General features: G+C 36.8%; 1 protein-coding gene and 1 pseudogene across 5 annotated transcripts in view; one reads left to right on the plus strand and one right to left on the minus strand.

The window, feature by feature from the left end:
* Nucleotides 1–3,391: 3,391 nt before the first annotated feature.
* CFH (complement factor H) overlaps nucleotides 3,392–21,492 on the minus strand; it is a 260,381-nt gene continuing 242,280 nt past the window's right edge. For 3 of the 5 annotated variants that reach the window (XM_047705714.1, XM_047705712.1, XM_047705713.1), the window contains 10 exons: nucleotides 21,124–21,306; nucleotides 20,833–21,015; nucleotides 18,394–18,564; nucleotides 15,066–15,248; nucleotides 14,390–14,599; nucleotides 10,373–10,549; nucleotides 9,484–9,660; nucleotides 8,121–8,294; nucleotides 4,240–4,425; nucleotides 3,392–3,808 (listed from right to left, as the gene is read on the minus strand). In XM_047705714.1, coding sequence (XP_047561670.1) covers nucleotides 3,612–3,808; nucleotides 4,240–4,425; nucleotides 8,121–8,294; nucleotides 9,484–9,660; nucleotides 10,373–10,549; nucleotides 14,390–14,599; nucleotides 15,066–15,248; nucleotides 18,394–18,564; nucleotides 20,833–21,015; nucleotides 21,124–21,306 — 1,841 coding nt within the window. In that variant the 3' untranslated portion in view covers nucleotides 3,392–3,611. The remainder of the gene's footprint in view (nucleotides 3,809–4,239; nucleotides 4,426–8,120; nucleotides 8,295–9,483; nucleotides 9,661–10,372; nucleotides 10,550–14,389; nucleotides 14,600–15,065; nucleotides 15,249–18,393; nucleotides 18,565–20,832; nucleotides 21,016–21,123; nucleotides 21,307–21,492) is intronic. The other 2 variants (XM_047705716.1, XM_047705717.1) reach the window with 2 other exon arrangements.
* On the plus strand, nucleotides 12,427–14,124 carry LOC125086408 (RAD51-associated protein 1-like; annotated as a pseudogene).

Raw genomic sequence — 21,492 nt, forward strand, 5'->3', positions numbered from 1 at the left:
GGTGGGGGATGATGCCAGACTGTGTTGTTGACTAGGTCGATTGCAGCACAGCTACTGAGGCAGCCTCTGCCCAGGGAGCTGACGAAGATTATTCAAGGGAATATTAGAAATAGATACTAAAAATAAATAAATCATAAGTAAATACGAAAATGGCAATTCACAAAGGTGTAAAAAAAGGAGATTAATGAGCACTGGAAAGATGTCAGAAACCAATAAAAATATAACTTTATGAAATGAGGGGACAGATATGAAAGTAAGACTACTCCACATACTTCTCATATTACTTTGACTTTTGAAGCATGCAGGTGTTTGGGGCACCTGGTGCCTTAGTTGCTTAAGCGTGTGAATCTTGGTTTTCAGCTCAGATCATACTCTCTGGGTGGTTAAATTGGGTCCCACATCAGGATGGTGCTTGGCGTGGAGTCTACTTGAGTTTCTCTTTCTCTCTCTCTGCCCCTCCCTCCTTTCTCTCTCTCTGAAATAAATAAATAAAATCTTTTAAAAAATGTAAATGTTTTTAACATATTTTTTAAAAAGTTGAGCTTAAAAGAGAAAAGTGAAATCTAAAATCGAAAAAAATAGTAATGCAAGTAAGTGTAAAACTCTATTAATTTGGTAAGTGAACCAATCAAAGGTAAGGATTATTTCAAGTCATTTTTAAAAAAGATTTTATGTATTTATTTGACAAAGAGAGGGAGATCACAAGTAGACAGAGAGACAGGCAGAAAGAGAGGGGGAAGCAAGCTCCCTGCTGAGTAGAGAGGCCCATGGTGGGCTCCATCCCAGGTCCCCGGGATCATGACCTGAGCCTAAGGCAGAGGCTTAACCCACTGAGCCTCCCAGGCACCCCTATTTCAAGTCATTTTTGAGGAGAGTACTTAAACTCAAGAGTCAAACCTCCTGGGACAAAATAAATGCAAAGGCATTTTAACCTTCATTCAGTAGTTTAACTGCTAATAGTAATGTTTGCATTATTATTTTTAAAAATATTGAAATATAAGAATATGTGAATAAAGAGACAAGACAGAAAATGTATTTAAAAGTTTCTTATCCCTGCATTATGTATAACACTGAATTGTAAGATCCAATAGGAGCCAATGAATTTTAAATTTCATTTCTACTTCAGATTTCTCACAAGCAAAAAGATATTTAAAGACATTTCAACAGTATTGAACATTGCCATGTAGTACTAATAATATAATTCTTGTGTTTTAAACACTATTTCCCAATTAAAGAATCAGACCTTCTTGAAAAGCTGTATGATTATGGGTATTGGTCAGGGAGGTATACACTGAGCCTACAGCATTGTGTTGTGCTAAAAAGAAATGACTAGTGTATATAACAAAGCAATCAGGACGAGGTTCAAGAGGCACTCACTAGCCACATTTGGGATAATTTGAGCTTCAAAGAATAATGACTATAATTATTTGTGACAAATTGAATAAATAAGAATTCCATGCTGATAGATGTTGGAAAAAAAAAAAGAAAAAAATCTTTAAAGCCATCACTGGTCACTATCATCAAGTTCTTACTCTAAATATTGGAAATTAAAGAGCATAAATTAGCACCCATCTTCACACAAGAATGACAATTAGTAAGTACAGAAAAAGAATAGAATTCATTTTAAAAATCACTGTTTTGTAGCCAACAATGAAAACGATTAATTATACACTATATTGATTACAGATTAAGTGTCATAAATAGATTCCACAAGCATTAGGTGAAAAGTTTTGGAGAAATAGTATATATATACCAATATTAACAGCAAAGATAACTTGCCAATTGTAACAATGTTCCTTTCAATGTGAGAAAACTGGCTGTCGCTTGTGTTTCAGATTTAGATAAATTGACTCCATTGGAGACAGCCAGTTTCTTTTTTTTTTAAATTTTTTATTTTTTCAGCGTAACAGTATTCATTATTTTTGCACCACACCCAGTGCTCCATGCAATCCATGCCCTCTACAATACCCACCACCTGGATCCCCCAACCTCCCACCCCCGCCCCTCCCAAACGCTCAGTTTGTTTCTCAGAGTCCACAGTCTTTCCCTCTAGTTGCCCCAACTCCCTTCTCCTCTCCATCTCCCAATGTCCTCCATGTTATTACTTATGCTCCACAAATAAGTGAAACCATATGATAATTCTCTCTCTGCCTGACTTATTTCACTCAGCATAATCTCCTCCAGTCCCGCCCATATTGATACAAAAGTTGGGTATTCATCCTTTCTGATGGAGGCATAATACTCCATAGTATATATGGACCATATCTTCTTTATCCATTCATCTGTTGAAGGGTATCTTGGCTCTTTCCATAGTTTAGTGACTGTGGCCATTGCTGCTATGAACATTCAGGTACAGATGGCCTTTCTTTTCACTACATCAGTATCTTCGGGGTAAATACCCAGTAGTGCAATTGCAGGGTCATAGGGAAGCTCTATTTTTAATTTCTTAAGGAATCTCCACACTGTTTTCCAAAGTGGCTGCACCAACGTGCATTCCCACCAACAGTGGAAGAGGGTTCCCCTTTCTCCACACCCTATCCAACACATGTTGTTTACTGTCTTGTTAATTCTGGCCATTCTAACTGTGTAAGGTGGTATCCAGTGTGGTTTTGATTTGAATCTCCCTGATGGCTAGTGATGATGAACATTTTTTCATGTGTCTGTTAGCCATCGGTATGTCTTCTTTGGAGAAGTGTCTGTTCATGTCTTCTGCCCATTTTTTGACATGATTATCTGTTTTGTGTGTGTTGAATTTGAGGAATTCTTTAGAGATCTTGGACATCAGTCCTTTGTCTGTACTGTCACTTGCCAATATTTTCTCCCATTCTGTGGTTAACCACCAACTCTTACCGCTAACATTTCTGAATTCAACTATAATTATTATAAATATTTTATTGTACTTCCTGACAATCTTTGTTCTATAAACATTCATGCGGGATCAAATTATACTCTGTGTGTGTGTGTGTGTTTATACTTGATATAGGATTTTTTGGTCACTTTTCATGTTATAGTATGCCAGTTACGTACCCAATTAGATTCTAATTTCTCTTTATGATTTTTTCAAATTTTTATGTGTGCTAGATAGCCATCTTGTAGAAGATCTTGCATTTCATCATTTGGTAGATAAGCAAAAGTAGATAATAACTACTTACATCTTATTACTAGTGTAGGTATGACATAGTTAGGCCTTTATGTATTTTTGAAGTGAAATTACCTTAAAGATGGAGAAAAGCATTTTCTCCCATTTCCTCTGAACAGAGAGTCTCAGACAGTCCCAGAAGTTATGGAAGAAGCTTTGAAAAAGTTAGAGGGAAGGATGGATGGAAGTAGGCACTGGAGTGATTGAATCTAGTTTCTTGCTGTAAGTATTTTATGAGTAGGACACAAAGCATTTTGGTTGGCCAGGTTTTAATGAGGTGCTTTTAAGAAGTGATTTATTCCTCCCTCTGATTATCATCACATCATGCATATAATATTCAATACAAATTCTGATTTATGAATATAAATGAGTTATACAATACTTGAAAAATAAACTGAGAATTGGATTGATAATGAAAAATTCTGAGTAAATGTACGTATTTTAATTTTAGGACTGCATCTTAATCATTGTTTTATCCACATTCAGGATATAACAGTTTCCCATCATGACACGTGGCTCGGAATGTATGTGCTGGTGTCTTTCTACGATATCCAGAGAGACAGTCAAATTCAATCACATCCCCTGTTGGAGAATATATTTTTGTTTCATAAGACCATCGAAATTTTATATTATGTCTTCTCATCATTTCTGCTGATACTGTACAGGGCTCTAATATTAAAAAAAAAGAACAAAAACATTGAAAACAGAATTTCAGACTTTCAAGTAGAATCTTCTACACTGGTCCAGGGCTTCATTTTCAAAACCTTTTTCAAACCAATTCATTGAAAGACCATCGAGTCCATTTTAATCACTTTAAATGATTAATGATGTAAAATGAGGTACTATGTTTAAGCTGTGATAATTAAATATTGTAATCAAAGATTCATAGTATCAATTTTAAAATGAAGAAATCAAGTTCTTTAATTAAAGGATCTTTTGCTTGAACAACAGGTTTTTTTTCAACTTTATTTCATTACACATTAGTATTTGGTAGTCAGCATTCAACGAATGTTTGTTAACTCATGACAAGTCTATTAATAACAGCAAAGCATCTATTATACTGATTTTCCCAGGATCCATGAGAATATTGAAATATTTACCTAAGCATTTTGGTGGTGGTGATGACCACTTTCCATTTCTGCATGTTATGGTCCGGGGGCCCTGAAGTACATAGAAGGCCTGACATTTGTACTCTACTGACGATCCCGGTGCATATGCCGCTAGTGGGAATGAGGTAATGTCTCCATTGTCAATAGATGGAGGAGACGCACATTTTCCAGTAGGTTCTAAAAAAATATTTGATTTTTTGAAAGACCAAAGAAAAACAGGTTAAAATAAAGCAAATAAAAAAGCAATATCAAGACTTGTGATTTCCACTGACAGAAATGATTCATTTAAGAAATTTTATTTTATTTTTAAAAAAAGGTTTTATTTATTTATTGAGAGAGAGAGAGAGTGAGAGTCAGGGAGACAGAGAGAGCAGAAGCCAAGTAGGGCGAGGCAGGGAGCCTCCCTGGGCAGGGAGCCTGATGTGGGGCTCCATCCCATGACCCCAAGATCATGACCTGAGTAGAAGGCATACACTTAAACAAAAAACAATGGTTAAGATGCAGTCCTAACCTTAAGATATGTCACATTACATATGTTATAAAAATATGTAACATTAAAATAACCAACTGAGCCACCCAGGCACCCCCACTGAAGAAATTTTAAACACAAACTGAGAATCACACTTCTAAACCTTTCCTTTTATGCCACATAAAAGCATACATAAAGCATGAACATATATGTCTGCTTTACCATATTCTGATGTTAAAAAGTGTTTTTCCTACTGAATCAATACTGGGCAGATGGATAGGTAATAGAAACAAAGAAACTTTCTTGTTACATACAACATACTGCAGTTTCTATTGGATCTCTAGTCATTGTTTATTGATTGTCATTTCTATTACAAAAGGAATATCAACTTTGTTAATTAAAGTGAAAGAATTACACACTTGTATAATGGGAAAGGGAATTGCTGGCTTGCTGTTCTGGACATGATGAAGTAGGAAACTTTGTGCTTATTCCTTCTGCTCAGTATCACTAAAAATCCTGAACATATTATAAAGACCAACAAAAGAGATTGTGAAGGATGCTGAGAAGACGTTGATCTGATCTGAGGCCTTGGTATTCAAGGAATTATACTGCAGTGAGTTGTTTGGGTTTTCATGTTGCCACCTATGGATCCTGGACTGGGCACTGAAGAAGACTGGAACCAGAAATGAGATCAAGTTCAGGGGAAAAAAAGTCCCAAGAATTGGCTGCTGTCTTTAGCCAAAGGCTCAGGAAAGGAGTATTCTAGCAAGACAGATTTTTTTTTTTTTTAAACAATACTTGAATTACTCCTGAAGAAACTCCTAGAAGAAACCTCGACCAGCCCTCTCCCCATGTTGATCAGAGGTCAAAGGTGGAGCCTTGACTTCAAGCCACAGTCAGGGAACAAGACACCTCACTGCTTTCTACGGTGTCAGTGAAGGCCAAGTGGGAAGCCTGGACTTGCACTCTGCAGTAATGGAGGCCTGATAAATAAGAGATTTCAATAAAATCCAGAGTCTTAAAATACAACACCCAAAATTCTAAAATACAATTGAAAACCATTCATCATAGCAAGGACCTGGAAACATTTCAGAAGAGAAAAGATAATCAACAGATCACAACACTGAGATGGCACAGCATTTGATGATGGTTTTCAAAAGTCTAGCGGGAATAATAGAACTGAAAAATATAATAGTGGAATTAAAAAAAACCTCACTGGATGGACTCAATTATGGATTACGGATGACAGAAGGCTAAATAAACTTGACTATAGAATATAAATGACTCACTTTGAAAATAGATTGAAAACAAAACAAAAAATTTTTCAAAAATACGGACCGAAAATTTCCCAAATTTTTACAAGGCATAAACATTCATATTGAAAAAGCCAAACAGGACAAACCCCCCCAAAAAAATCATGCCAACATACACCATAATTAAACTGAGGAAAAGTAAAGGAAAAGAAAAAAAAATCTCAAAAGCAGCTACATAGAAACCATGCAAACTAATAAGGGAGAAAGGATTCAAATGTCAGTGGGGTCTTCATCTGTGACCTTCAAAGCAGAAAGAAGTGACAACATTTTTCAAGTTAGAAGACAAGAGCTGTCAGCCCTGAATGCTAAATCCGTCATTGTATCCTTTGGGGTTTAAGGGAGAGAAGAAAATATTCTGAGACAAAGGGAAATAGAGCATTTATTTCCAGCAGATCTGTCTTTAAAGAATTGCTAAAGGAATTCTTCAGATATCAGGAAAAAGATAACAGAGCAAGGATTGAGAAAAAACTAAGGAAGAAAAAACAATAGACTGAAAAAATAAGGGTAAATATGATGGATTTTCTTTTTCCTAAGGAGTTTGTTAGGTTTGGTGTTTGTGCGACATTATATCATTTGATATGGTGCTCCATATATGTAGAAGAAATACTTCAGACATTTATGTTTGAACTGTGGGGAACGTATGGGTGCCTGGGAGACTCAGTCAATTGGTTAAGTGTCCACTCTTGACTTTAGCTCAGGTCATGATGTCAGGGTTGTGAAATTGAGCCCTGTGTCAGGCTCCAAGCTGGGTGTGGAGTCTGCTGAAGATTTTCTCTCTCCTCCCTCTACCACTCCAATCCCTCTCTCTCTCTTTCTCTCCCAATAAATTAAAAATAAAATAAAATAAATAAAATAAAATGTGGGGAGGGTGAATGGACTTAAGTGGAAGTATGGTTTCCTCATTTCACCTGAAGTGATAAAATGTCAAAACCAGCGGGAGAAGTGACAAGCTATATATGTGCATCTTAATACCTTGCGCAACCATGGATAAAACTATACAAAGAGATATGCTCCAAAATAACAAAAGCATATCAAAATAAAATTATTTGAAAATGTTCCAAAAATCCACAGGGATGGCAAAAAAAAAAAAAAAAAAAAAAAAAAAGAAATGGGAGTGAGAAACAGAGGAAAGAAACTCAAGGCAAATAACAAAATGGCTGACACAGCCCCTAATCTATCGATAATTAAGTGTAAATGGCTTAAATTCTTCAGTTAAAAGACTGAAAGTGGCAGAGTGGACATGCAAACAAGAGCCGACTCTATGACAACTAAAAACAACTAACTTCAACGTGAAAACATAAGTGGGCTCAAAGTAAAAGACTGGAAAGTATATATGCCAGGCAAAATTTGATTTGAAAAACAAGTAGCTATAATATCTCCTCTTATAATATTTCCTAAACTCTAAATACTTGAGTGTCCTATGACCAAGTTCTCAGAGTTTTTTTCTATATGTACAAATTCTCTGGTTGAGCTCAGCTAGAAACCTACCCTTTTATAGTCCACATGCTGAAGAAGCCCAAATTCATATCACATTCCATGATCATGCCCCAGCTGCTGATTGATTGTATGTCTCAAAGTGAAGTAGCCCCCACCCCTAACATATGTTTAGTACATTTATTCCTCAGGAAATAACTGAGCTTCTTAACACTTAAGATAGAGAATTTTCTGGGCGCCTGAGTGGCTCAGTTGATTAAACGTCTGACTCTTGATTTCTGCTCTGGTCATGCTCTCAGGGTCATAAGATCCAGTGTTGGACTCCATGCTCAGGGTGGCGTCTGCTGAAGATTCTCGCTCTCCCTCCCCTCTGCTCTTCCCCTCACTGCTTACACTCATGTGCTCTCTCTAAAAAAAAAGAGAGAGAAAATTTTCCATGATTCCAACAGTCCTAATGTGGCCAAATATTTCATAAAATAAATATATATTATCACTATGCAGTCCACAAAAAGAAAAAATCGGATTTTAAGCACCATCATTTTATTTGGGATTAAAAATAAAGAGTCCATAAGAACTATGTCACTATATTTATTTATATTGACATATTTAGTCCCTAAAATATTCTCTAAAACCCAAGGGGAAATAAGATACTTTACCTGCACACTGAGGCGGTCGTGACCAGTTCCCATTGAAACATGTCACTTCTGCTTCCCCAAACAGTTCAAAAGTTTTGACGCATTTATAACGTGCAGTCTCATCAGGTAGATACCTAGACTTCTCATTTAGTATAATAGCATTTTCCACTTTGGGTGGATTCTCACAGGAAATATCTGAATAGCAAAAAAAAATTGCATCTCTAACGTAATGATCATTTTGAGTAGCAAATCAATGAAGGGGATAAGGGAGATTTAAAATCAATAGTTAATCTGTCATGAAAGAGTACCAATTTAGGAAATTTACATATAAGATTGAAGAAAAGGAGATAAATATCTTTTGATAAGATTTAAACTCCTATGAAAATGAGAATTTTTCTGGACATTTCCCATTTTTAGTAAAATCAATATTACAAATTATATAAATTCAATATGAATTTGTAAACCACAAGAAAATAATAATAAAAAAATCATTTGATGTTAAATTTTGGCTTGCAATCATCCTGTTTATGAATGTGATTTTAGGCCCTTAGAAAAATAAAGATGGTAGGCACTTCCTTAGACAATAAATGAAGAATTAACACACTTTAAAGAGTATTAGAGTTGAAGGGAGAAGATGATTAACTGAGGATCCAAACAGGAGATGAGGAAAAGAACAGAAAAATACACGTTTAATTTCTAAAAACACTCTTCAATTATTATTATTATTATTATTTTTTTGCCAATGCTTAAGGACATTTCAATGAGAATTCAAAGTGTAATTCACTGGTGAGATTCAGGTGGGTGTAAAGAACAACAGGCCACAGCTATGGTTCCTAAACTGGAGCACACATTGAATCCCTTGGGAATTGTTGAGCCACTTACAGGGTTGCAGCCCCAGAGTTTTTGACGCAACAGGTCTGAGTGAACCAGTGAATTACATTGCATTTCTAACGATTGTCCAGAAGATACTGATGGAGCTATTGCAGGGACCATAGTTTGAGAAACACAGGGCTCAGACTAACCAATGAGTACACAGTTTCATTCCTTTATGTTAAAGCATAAACCTTCTTTGACCTGGCCTCAAACAATAATCTACGTCCATTGTTTAAATGACGCTAGAGGGAATTGTATCTTACATTACTTAAGACATTTTGATAAATAGATTCTAAAATTTTTTTTAAAGATTTTATTTATTTATTTGACAGAGATCACAAGTAGACAGAGAGGCAGGCAGAGAGAGAGAGGGAAGCAGGCTTCCTGCTGAGCAGAGAGCCCGATGCGGGACTCGATCCCAGGACCCCGAGATCTTGACCTGAGCCGAAGGCAGCGGCTTAACCCACTGAACCACCCAGGCGCCCCAGATTCTAAAATTTTATCGAAGTACCTTTGCATATTGGCTTTCCTATCCATTGGCTCTTAATGCACTGTATAAAATTGGGTCCATCCAATTGGTAATGATTTGGACACATATAAGTTACTTTTTCTTCTGACCTATATGAGTCCTTCTTTGGGCCTATGGATATGGCGATACCAAAGTCAGGTAGGCCAAAACAATCCGTTTCTGAAAGAAAAGAACATGTACTTCTTTGGCAAATCTTTTAAAACACATAATGACCAATAACTAGAATGTAGAATAATAAGTACACATCAAACCAATGGGCACTGTACACAAGTTTTATAAGTTGAAAAACTGTGTTAGAAGTCTTTTGACTTAATTATATTGAATTGTCCTATGTTTATCAAAAGTAAAATATGGGGACGATGATATGGGAAGTCTGAAAAGGTAGAGATACATGTAATGCTTGATATCACATTTCTTCCACTGAAATTCTTTTTTGCTCATAAGAGCCATCTACATTATGTATGTATTTGTATTTTTGGTTTCTGTCAAAATCTGCTACTTTTAATTATATCAAATATCTTAGAAAAGTATATACTTCTAAGGAGATAACTGATAAACTAACAGTAAATTGAATAATGATGAGCTTGCTGAGCAGGGACCAGCTGTGATCCAGGCATGGAGAGGAGGAGTCTGTGGACATGTATCAGAGGATGTCGAATGTGCACATGAAGTGACGTGAAAGTGAAATAATTTGGGCTCATGCTGTCACACTTTTATTATTAGTAGGGTTATTAATTCTCTACCAGACTCCACAACTTTCCAGAGATACCTTGTTAAATTCTAGAATTACTGCCTGGTTTCATATTTGTACCATTTATGCTCTGAATTAAGAATATTGATCAACTTTAGAGTAAAATTAAATACACTGTACTTATGCATTCTGGTGGATGAGACCATTTTCCTCCTAAACACTTTATAGACGCAGATCCTTTAGTCCCAAAACCTTCTTCACACTCGTATACTATTTCTTCTCCATACTGGTAACTGTCTGCTTTGTGAAGAGGAAAACTATGTGGAACCACATATTCTGGTGGTGCACAAGGAAGCCCTAAAAAAAAAAAATGAAAGAATGACTTCATATTTCATTAACTCTGAAATTTCATTTTAGGTACTGGTTGCCATATTTGGCAGTCTAATTTGAAAAGAAGTGGTAACACAGGAGCTACGATCATAACACAGAGAAGGTGCACAAATGCTTCCTAAAACCACCACTCTGATGTGTGTCCAGCTGGCAACCTGAGCAAGAGCTTGAAACTAAAAAAATCAGTATATTATCATCTGTAGCAGCTTCTTTCTAGATATGTCTCCTGAGGCAAGGGAAACTAAGGCAAAAATAAACTATTGGGACTACATCAAAATAAAAAGCTTCTGCACAGTGAAGGAGATAATAAAACTAGAAGGTAGCCTACAGAAGAGGAAAAGATATTTGCAAATGACATATCTGATAAAGGGTTAGTATCCAAATATGGAAAGAACTTATAAAACTCAGCATCCAAAAAGTGAATGATCCAATTAAAAATGGGCAGAAGTCATGAACAGAAATTCTTCCAAAGAAGAGTACAGCTGGCCAACACACATGAAAAGATGCCCAATATCATTCATCATTAGGGGAATACAAATCAAAACCACAATGCGATACCACCTTACACCTGTCAAAATGGCTAAAATTAAAAAAAAAAAAAACCCACAAGAAACAACAGGTGCTTGTAAGTATGTGGAGAGAGAGAAACCCTCTTGCACTGTTGGTGGGAATGCAAACTGGTGCAGCCACTCTGGAGAACAGTATGGAGATTCCTCAAAAAGTTAAAAATAGAGCTACCCTGTGAACCAGCATTTGTACCACTAGGTATTTACCCAAAACAAACAAAAAGTCTAATTCAAAGGGATACATGTACCCTGATATTTATAGGAGAATTATTTACAATAGCTAAGATATGGAAACGGCCCAAATATCCACTGATAAATGAATGGATAAAGAAGAGGTAGTAAAGAAGAGGTAGTATTATGCCTCCATCAGAAAGGATGAATACCCAACTTTTGTATCAACATGGATGGAACTGGAAGAGACTATGCTGAGTGAAATAAGTCAAGCAGAGAGAGTCAATTATCATATGGTTTCACTTACTTGTGGAGCATAAGGAATAACACAGGGACTTGGGAGATGGAGAGGAGAAGGGATATGGGGGAAACTGGAGGGGGAGACAGACCATGAGAGACTGTGGGCTCTGAGAAACAAACTGAGGGTTTTGGAGAAGAGGGGAGTGGGGGGATGGGTGAGCCTGGTGGTGGGTATTAAGGAGGGCACATATTGCATGGAGCACTGGGTGTGCTGCATAAACAATGAATTTTGGAACACTGAAAAAAATTAAATTAAATTGCAAAAAAAAGGAAAAGAAAAGGTAGTATGTATATTACTCAGTCGTTAAAAAAAAATGAAATCTTGCCAATGCAATAACACAGATGGAGCTAGAGACTATAATGCTAAGTAAAATAAACCAGAGAAAGACAAATACCATATTCCAGTTAGGCAACATACAGTGTATTATTAGTTTCAGGGTTATAATGACTAAGTGATTAATCAATTCCATAGAATAATCAGTGCTCATCAAAGGACCCTCCTCAATCCCCTTGACTAACTGGAATTTCAGTGAAAACTTTAAAAAATAAAAAAAAATGTCAACATATTTATGAAAGAAACTGTTAGTGCTTCTTAAACCATTATAGTGAATAACAAAAAGAAAGCATTGAGAATTAATCATCTTACGATTAGTTCCATGTATTGTAAGAAATCAGGAAGAAAGTGATAGGAAAAGCAACAACAACACAAAGCTGATGGCAAAGCAAAACAAAAGTTATATACAACTTATATAAATAGGTAGGAATATGAATAGGCATACCTATATGAATAGGTACTAGGAGGGGACCATGGTGCGGCCTGTGAGGCATAAGAAACCAATCAATTACTCACAGTTTGAGAATTCTGACAGCGATGATGACTTTGTTTCTGCAACCACACCTTTAAATAAGAAACCCAGAACACCACCAAAGGAGTTAAAACTAGAAACAAGGAAACCTAAGCTGAAGAATCTCCAGAAAGAAGATACCCCACTACAAGAGAAAACACCTAAAAAAAGGATGGCTTTAGATGACAAGCTGTACCAGCGAGACTTAGAAGTCGCACTAGCTTTATCAGTGAAGGAACTTCCAACAGTCACCACTGAGGTAGAAGAGGCTCAAGATAAAAGCACTGAAAAATGTGGCAGCAGCGGAATCAGAACAGTGACTAAGTCTCCCCATATCTCTAATTGCAGTGTGATTGCAGTGTGGCCGGTGATTGTTTAGATTTGGATAAGATTACTGAGGAAGATGATTTGCATGGTGCTCAAGGGAAAAGAAAAGCAGCATCAAAAGCTGTGGTACAACAGAGGAAGATTCTTTTGGAAGGCAGTGATGACGACAGTGCCTGAACCAGACTCTGCATCTGAGGATGACTCTGATTTTAGTGAGAGTGAAGACGATGACGAAGACTTCATCATGGGAAAAAATAAAGTGAAAGAAATTAAAAAGAAAGAAGTGAAGGTAAAATCCCTAGTTGAGCAAAAGGAGAAGAAACCTAAATCCCGATGTGATACTTTGGTGACTTTAGAGATTCTACTCCAGCTGCTGTGAAATCAGAATCTCAGCCTTCACCAAAAAAGGTTTCTCTTTCATCAGAGGCCACTAGGAAACCATTACAAATACGTAGCCCTTCAGCTGAAAGCAGAAAACCTAAGTGGGTCCACCAGCGACATCTGGAAGCAGCAAGAGCAACAGGAGCCCACTGGCAGGGGTGTCTGTTAAGTCTCCAAATCAGAGTCTCCTCTGTGGCTTGTCCAGATTGGCACGAGTTAAACCTTGGCATCCAAATGCTGCTCATAGCTGAGTGTGGCAGTAAACAAATGTTTGATTAAGAGAATCAGAGTTTTACAATGTGTTTCTATTTGAATTGTGTTTCTATTTAAGGAGAGTGTCACAATATAAAGGAATCCTTAATGTCATGTGAATTGTCTCTGCCTATTTTGTGAAGACGTTCTCTGAAGCTGTTCAGGACTTCAAGAAGAAGATTGTTTATAAGAATTATCTTGTGGAATCGTTTCCTCCTGAAGAATGTATTCTCTTTTTCCTGTATATATAATAAAGTCATTGTCATTACGTGGTTGTCTGTTTGACAAGGAGGAAGTCCATGTTGCATACTGCTCTTTTCTAGTAAGATGATTTTGCTTTCTAGCTTTGTCTAATTTATGGCACCTTAAGTTTCACTGTTGAGAATTTATCTGGCGAACGGAAACATTTTTCCCAGGAGTCATTTCTGAAATCTTAAGTTACATGATCAGTTTTACTGCAAAGATGTTTCATATTTTAGCCAATATTTTTATAGTAAGAATCAGAATTATTTTACATATTAAAATGGTTGCTGTAATATGGCATATGTCTCCTATTCAGAAGTAGATGTTTATTGTATAGCCAATAGAATTTCATGAGATTTTATGAAGCTCTCATTGTCAAAACCTGTAATAAAAGTAGAAGAGTCTTGGTATGCTCTTCTCCTCGATACCGTTACATCCGTCTATCTCTGATTGTCTACATTTCACGATTAAATGAATGTTTTGCACAAAAAAAGAAAGTGATTTTATAACGAATCAATAAAATTACCAAAAATGGGATAGATTTGGTTATGCAAAAATTGGTAAAGTACATGATTATATAAATGATTTTAGATATTCAGATATAAAGGATTTTAGATACTTAGAAACCTAAAGGACCCTTTCTCATGACTTTGATGACAAATATGTTTAATGGATCGTACTGAAAATTAAAACTAGATTTTTAGTTTGCATACTGTCCTCACCTATACACCAGGGTAGGGAACTCCATTTTCCCATCTCGCATGTTATCTCCTCTTTTTCAGATATCCTGAAACCATCCTCACAAGTGTAATTTAGTTTGCTGCCATGTGGGTAAAGCTTAGGTTTCAATGTTTCTTTTATTTCTTCTGAAAATTCAGATGATTTAAAGTTTCCATATTCTATATGAGGTGGTTGAGGACACCCGAGTTTTTCTGTATGAAGAACAGAGATCAAAGGGTCAAGTATAGATACAATGTATAAATTGAAAAATGCAATCAAATACCATTTGGGGTTTTAAAATAAGGATAACTTGGACAAATTAGTTACCAAAACACTGAAAAACATTTGAAACTTGCAAGCATATGTATCTCCATAAAATCTGTGCTATTATCTACTTGTTTGCTACGTCCCTTCATTCTTGTCCTGTTCATTATGAGGAGTAAATAGGCGTAAACAGAAATTTTCTATGGTATTTGCACAATAACCCAAAGTTGTCTAATCGTTTCACAGAAGTGAAAGAGTTCTGATTGATGTGTATACTTAGTTTGTAATTTACTGCTTCGAGGTAAAGTGAAACAGATCTAGAGAAAGGTCTTCATCTTGTTCCTTTACACAAAGCACAGAGGAGCGTTAACCTCATTTGGAAGAATGTTATAAAGCAAGTTATGGGCTACTGACCAACACAGCGTGGTATTGACTGCCATCTTCCATCTTGGCACACAATTTCTTCTGCACCCTGAATCATATAATTGTCTTGACAGACAACAGATACTTTTTCTCCATCCTGATAATTCACCGTCGTTGCCATATTTTGAGCATTGGGAATCTGAGGTGGAGGGGGGCACGGCTGCGTTCTAACTTCTAAAAATATTAAAATCAGATTTCTTGATTAAAAATCATAAGTTAAACACATTAATAAGATAATTAAACAGAAAACTCAATAACAATATATCATTAATGATCAAATAATGACATTATGGTCTATATTTAAAAATACTCTTCAGCTTGTAGAGAGAGCACTTTAATATATCACATGTGGTTTATATTCTCACCGTCTTATTTGTAGTATCTTCGTTTTATTCTTTCTGTGATAAATCTTGCATAATTTATGTTAAAACTTATTTTAAAGATTTCTTTTTAAGGTTCTATTTATTTATTTGACAGAGAGAGAGAGTGAGAGAGAGAACACAAGTAGAGGAGTGGGAGAGGGAGAAGCAGGTTTCCCGCCCAGCAGGCAGTCTAATGAGGACTCTGGGATCATGACTGAGCTGAAGGCAGACACTTAATAACTGAGCCACCCGGGTGCCTCTCTTTCAACAATTTCTCTTTCTTTCTTTCCTTCTTTTTTTCTTTCTTTTTAAAAAGATTTTATTTATTTATTTGACAGACAGATATCAGAAGTAGGCAGAGAGGCAGACAGAGGAGGAAGCGGGTTTCCTGCTGAGCAGAGAGCCCGAAATGGGGCTCAATCCCAGGACCCTGGGATCATGACCTGAGCCGAAGGTAGAGGCTTTAACCCACTGAGCCACCCAGGTGCCCCTCTTTTAATGTTTCTAACCATTTGGAGATTCTAATTGAATTGTCCATTCAGTAAGAGGCACTACATAAATACTGAGTGGACAATTCAGTTAGAACTTGAGCTAAATGACTGAGCCACACAGGCACCCCAAAAGAGAGATACTTCTTCAAAAATACAGCTTCCTTGCATTGAGAAAAGATAGTAAGAAAATCTGAATATTTCACTACTTATTAAAGAAATTGAATTCTTCATCAAGAAAAACTTCCAAAAAAAGCAAATCATATATCAGATGACTTTGTAGGTGAAGTCTACCAATCATGCAAGGTAGAATAATAAAATGATAATATGCATAATAATAATATCACATAAATACTTTCAGAAAACAGAGAAGCAGAAAGCAGTCCTCATTTTGTTTTATGAGGCCACAATAATCCTAATGACAAAACTTGGGAGATGCATTTAAAGAAAAAGTAACTATGGATTTATATTCCCCATGAATATAGATGCAAAACTCCTTAAAAATATATCAGCAAATTGAGTACATGAAAATATAGAAAGGATAACATCTCACCACCTAGTAGAGTTAACTGTAAGGAAGAGAGATTTGTTCAACATTCCAAAATTTATGTCTATAACTCACTGTATTAACAGAATTAAGGGAGTCATCATATCAAGAGATACATAAAAAGCATTTAAAAACATTCAGCATTGGTTGATCATAAAATTTCTCACTCAGTTAAGTGAGAATGGAAGGCAATTTCCTTAAGCTTATAAGGGGCATTTACAGAAATCCTAAACTGACATTATACTTGTGGTGAAATGTTGAATACCCTCTCCCAGTGATCAGGAATGGGATAAAGATGTATGTTCTTATCTCTTCCTTTCAACAGTTTAGCAGAGGTCTTAGTAAATGAAAATGAACGGGCAAAAATAAAATCTTGTATTTTCAGTGATAAAATTGCTTACAGAAATTGCAACAGATCTACAAGATAGTACCTAAAATGAATAATGCAACTGGCATAGTGTCAGAGTATAAAATCAATGAGCCCAATTCAAGTGGGAGGACCAATGCATAGGAAGAAACTGACCTCACCTCCTCCCAGCGACTCACAGGTGTATATGGAACAATTTCCTCTGAAAACTAGCTGAATAGCTCCTTCACAACTAACAGTGAAAGGGCCTTCCAGGTGGGTAGGAGAGTCAGAGACCCAGTAGGGACAGAAACCCTACCCCTGGCAGGACCACACACAGTCAGGTGTTCTCCCACACAGAGCTACTCCCTGAGGAGAGAGAGGTTCATATCCCACATCAGCACCCCAGCCGGAGCGTTGGTGGTATAGTGGTTAGCATAGCTTTCCACATCAGCACCCCAAACTCTGGGACCTGAAAAAGCAAGATGAGCCCCCAAAACACCTGGCTTTGAAAACCAAAGGGTCTCACATCCAGGAGACCCATTGGGCTGCAGAGAACAGAGATTTTTTTTTTTTAAAGATTTTATTTATTTATTTGACAGAGAGAGAGAGAGAGTGCGCACAAGCAAGGTGAGCCGCAGGCAGAAGGAGAGGGAGAAGCTGACTCCCTGTTCAGCAGAAAGCCTAATGTGGGGCTTGATCCCACGACTTTGAGATCATGACCCAACTGGAAGGTAGTCACTTAACCCACTGAGCCACGCAGGTGCTACGGTCCCCTCAGGGGACCCACCTGAAAAGACTTGGAGAAACACCTAGACATATGAGAAAGAGATTCATTTGCTAATCTTAAAACATCTACCTGAGGGGCAGGGATCTGTTGGGACTCTTTCCCCCATGGAGATGCTGACACTTTCCACCTTGGTAACATCCGTGGGTGCACTCTAGCCCAGGGCTCTCCTGGGCCCCCAGTCCTGTCTTCTCCCACTGCCTCGCTAAAGCTGGCAAGCATGCTCAGCCCACGGAGGGGACGCTCCTTGATCTCCTGGCTCTAGTGGCCAGAGGGGCTTGCCTTTCTGGGTCCCACAGGACTGTAACACTGGGGAGGTCATTCATGATAGGCTACCACTTCCAGGGCACTCTACAGACAGCAGACTGAAACATGCCCCCAGGCTTGCTGTGACAAAGGCCTATTTACGTGTCCTGGAACGTTAGCTCCAGGGGCACTTCGGATTTGCGGCACATCTGGAAGCTTCTCCGGGAACCGGACCTTTAGGGGGACGAGGGGGACGCCAGCTTTGTGCTCTCTTCAGCCTCAAAGAAAACCCAAACGCTAATTCTTAAAGCTACCTGACGGGATGTTAATTTAAGGCCACCACGTTTCTGGGTTTGTTTTATAGCCGACTAAGGCACTGATGCAATTAATATTTAGGAATAGTGTTTGGGCTAGTTTCTGAATTTCCTTCCAGCTGAAAAATTATGTGTAGTGATACATAAGCAAAAAATTTTAAAAGATGCAAAAATACTAAAATTACAAGTTAGGAAGAAATAGAGTAAATTTTTGAAAACAAGAGCTTACCTGTGCAGCTTAGATCGGGGTTCCATCGCCCATTTATGCATGTTGAGTATTTCAGCTTTATTGCTCCTCTGCATTTATAACTTACATTCTTGTTATGATCATATACAGTCTTACTTAATGGTTGTGTCTGTTTGGTCAAGTTGAATTTACATCTTTCAAGTTCATTGGTTGCTATAAAATGAAGATATTCCCTTGAAAAGACTAATAAGAATCAAAGCAACTACTACAAAAAAATAGCTTTGAGTCAATAGTATAATGAAATTAGCATCTGAGCCCATAAATCCCACCAACCAATCTACTCCTGACCATATGGCATGAGATGGGCTCTTATGTATGGACATAAGTCTCATGTCCAGTCCTGGAGATTTCTGGGAAAATGTCCATCATAAATACCTTTTGCACGTTGGGGATTAGAAAAGTGTAAGAGGCTCACTTTTTAGGATGATCTACATACTGAACAGTCATCACCTTGACTACATTTGGTCCCACATTTATCTGTGGAAGTAGAATGTATGAAATTGCTAGCTTAAATATATTTTTTCAGTAAAGGTAATACAATAAGAAAAGTACAGCTAAGATGTCTCATACAGAATGTGAATATTTAAGTAGATCTTCGGCATGATCACTAAAAAGTAGGAACAGATTCTTGGAATTAGAAGCCGATTTTAGTTTTACTGACTGAGTTAAATATACCAACTGTTTATATAGCTACATATTTCAAAAATTCAATGCAGATTGAAGTAAGTACAGATTGATATAGAGGTCTTTGTTAATGATTTGTTAATGGTTAGCCAAAGAAGTAATGATTTTGTAATAAAAAATAAAACAAAGGAGACTAATTCAAAACACATTAGAGGCTGAGAATTAGTCCTGTTTTTAAGGCTTGTCCACAATGTTGAGGGAAACAAAACAAGGTGCTTAGGTGATGGTAACTGAGGGACAAAAGGAGTGGTGGTAGTTGTTGTCGTTGCCCTATGACTGACTGGTTTCTGAAAGAATTTCTTTGTTTATTAGGAGAAAATAAACATTCGGAGAAGAGTGAACAGCTAGATTAGCTGGAGGTATGATATTAATACTGAATGAAGAAAATTGGAGTAAGGTCTATGATAGGTGTAAGGGGATTATGTTAAGATGAATATAGGTAGAAGTTTAACCTTTGGAAGGCAAACTCTGAGATCAGAAAATAATTATAATTGAAGCAAATATTTTAGAATAAGAATGAAAAGTTGAGCATTTTCATGCCTGTTATAACTTTGGGTTTTTCCCCAATATGAAATAAGGGGTAATCATTTGTGGAGATAGAAGAGGACAAAGATGAGGTTTGGTCTTGAAGGACTGACAATACTTCTAATGGGAATGTGTTTAGCAAAAACATAAGGATTAATAAACAACAAAACTTATGATTCATTCAACGAACTCCTGTTTAATGTGTGCTGTATGTCTGCTAGTCTTTTGGGTATTGGGAATACAACACGAACAAAAGAGGAGTAAATGCTCTCATGGACTGCCTTCTCCTTGGAACAATTAATGCCTAGAAATCTGATGAATAAGTAAGACACCCAAGGCTCTCTTTGAATGTAGGAAAACTCTAGGAAAGAACTCATTCCAAGAGAAAAATGAAAAGGGTCCCCAATATTTTCCATGTTAGTCATAAAAGACTTGGTCATCCAAAGGTCAGGATGATTTACATACATCAACCTGAGTGAAGTCATCCATCAGATTTGTTTCCTGGCCTAACCCTGACTGCCTCTTTTAACGGAGTTCTCCTACTGATTGAGAGGGCCTGCGGCCCACTCACCCTCAGCACATTAACTTGTTGCATTTGAAACAGATTGGGAAATTGTTAGAGACTTTGAGAAAGGCAAGATTCCTATAGGAATGTAGCAAGTGGGTATTAACTTCCTTTTTCCAGGGTTTGAAATTAAGAGAACCACCTAAAAACAAAAGTGTTCTATTTTCCTGGCAATTAGTACTCATATTTAAATCATATGAATAACCATAAGTAAAATTTAGCTTCATACTTATAAACAATGTTAATATCAGGGACAGAAATACTGATAAAATTCTATTGCTAATTTGTAGACATATAATGAACTATAAGCAATGTCTGCCTTCATTATAATTTAAGAACTGACTTTTAAAAATAAGATTTTATTTACATATTTGAGAGAGAGAGAGAGCATGAGTAGGAAGGTCAGAGGGAGAGGGAGAAGCAGACTCCCTGCTGAGCAGGAAGCCTGATGTGGGGTTTCAATCCCAGGATCCTGAGATCACGAGGTGAGTCGAAGGCAGACACTTAACTGACTGAGCCACCCAGGTCCCCCTGCGATGGGACATTTTCAAGAATATACTTAAATTTCAAAAATATGTTAGCAAATATAGCTTTTAAAATAAAATGCTAAATTTCATTGACTGTCAATTTGAGAAGTGTCTTCTCACCGATGCACTGAGGAAGTGGGGTCCACATTCCATTAAGACATGTAATTGACTTGTGTCCAATCATTGTAAAGTCTTCCATGCAATTGAACTCTGCTGAATCTCCATGGTGATAGGGAGGGACAGAAGACTGAACAACAGAGCCATAATGAAGTTCAGGTATCTCTCTACATGTACTCTCCACCTCTGTGAAAATTTCACAAAAATATGTTTACTTACAAAATGCAATTTATGTGTTTATATGAATACAGAGTGTTGATTTCTGTTTAAATATGAATATTTTTTATACATTACCAATACACATAGGCAAGTCTGTCCATTGTCCGTCAACACACTGAATTTTTTTAAAACCCTTCATCAGAAATCTAGTATTGCAAACATATTCCACCAAATCATTGTGTTCATAGATTTCTTTTTGTGTTTCTTTAACTTCCCCATTGAGGAGTTGAGGAGGTGGAGCACACTGTTTTGTTTGCTCTAGAAGAGAAATACTGTGTAAATAATGGTTAAATTATCTATTCTACAACTTAAAAATCCATAAAATAGAGTTTTTAAAATTAATTTATGTAATTTACAATATAATTTATTATAGCATTCTTAAACAACGGTGTTACACCAGAAACATGTTTCCCAGTTCTATTACTTACACTGGACAAGTGTATT

The sequence above is a fragment of the Lutra lutra genome, chromosome 15 (assembly GCF_902655055.1).
Source record: "Lutra lutra chromosome 15, mLutLut1.2, whole genome shotgun sequence".
Lineage (NCBI taxonomy): Eukaryota > Metazoa > Chordata > Mammalia > Carnivora > Mustelidae > Lutra > Lutra lutra.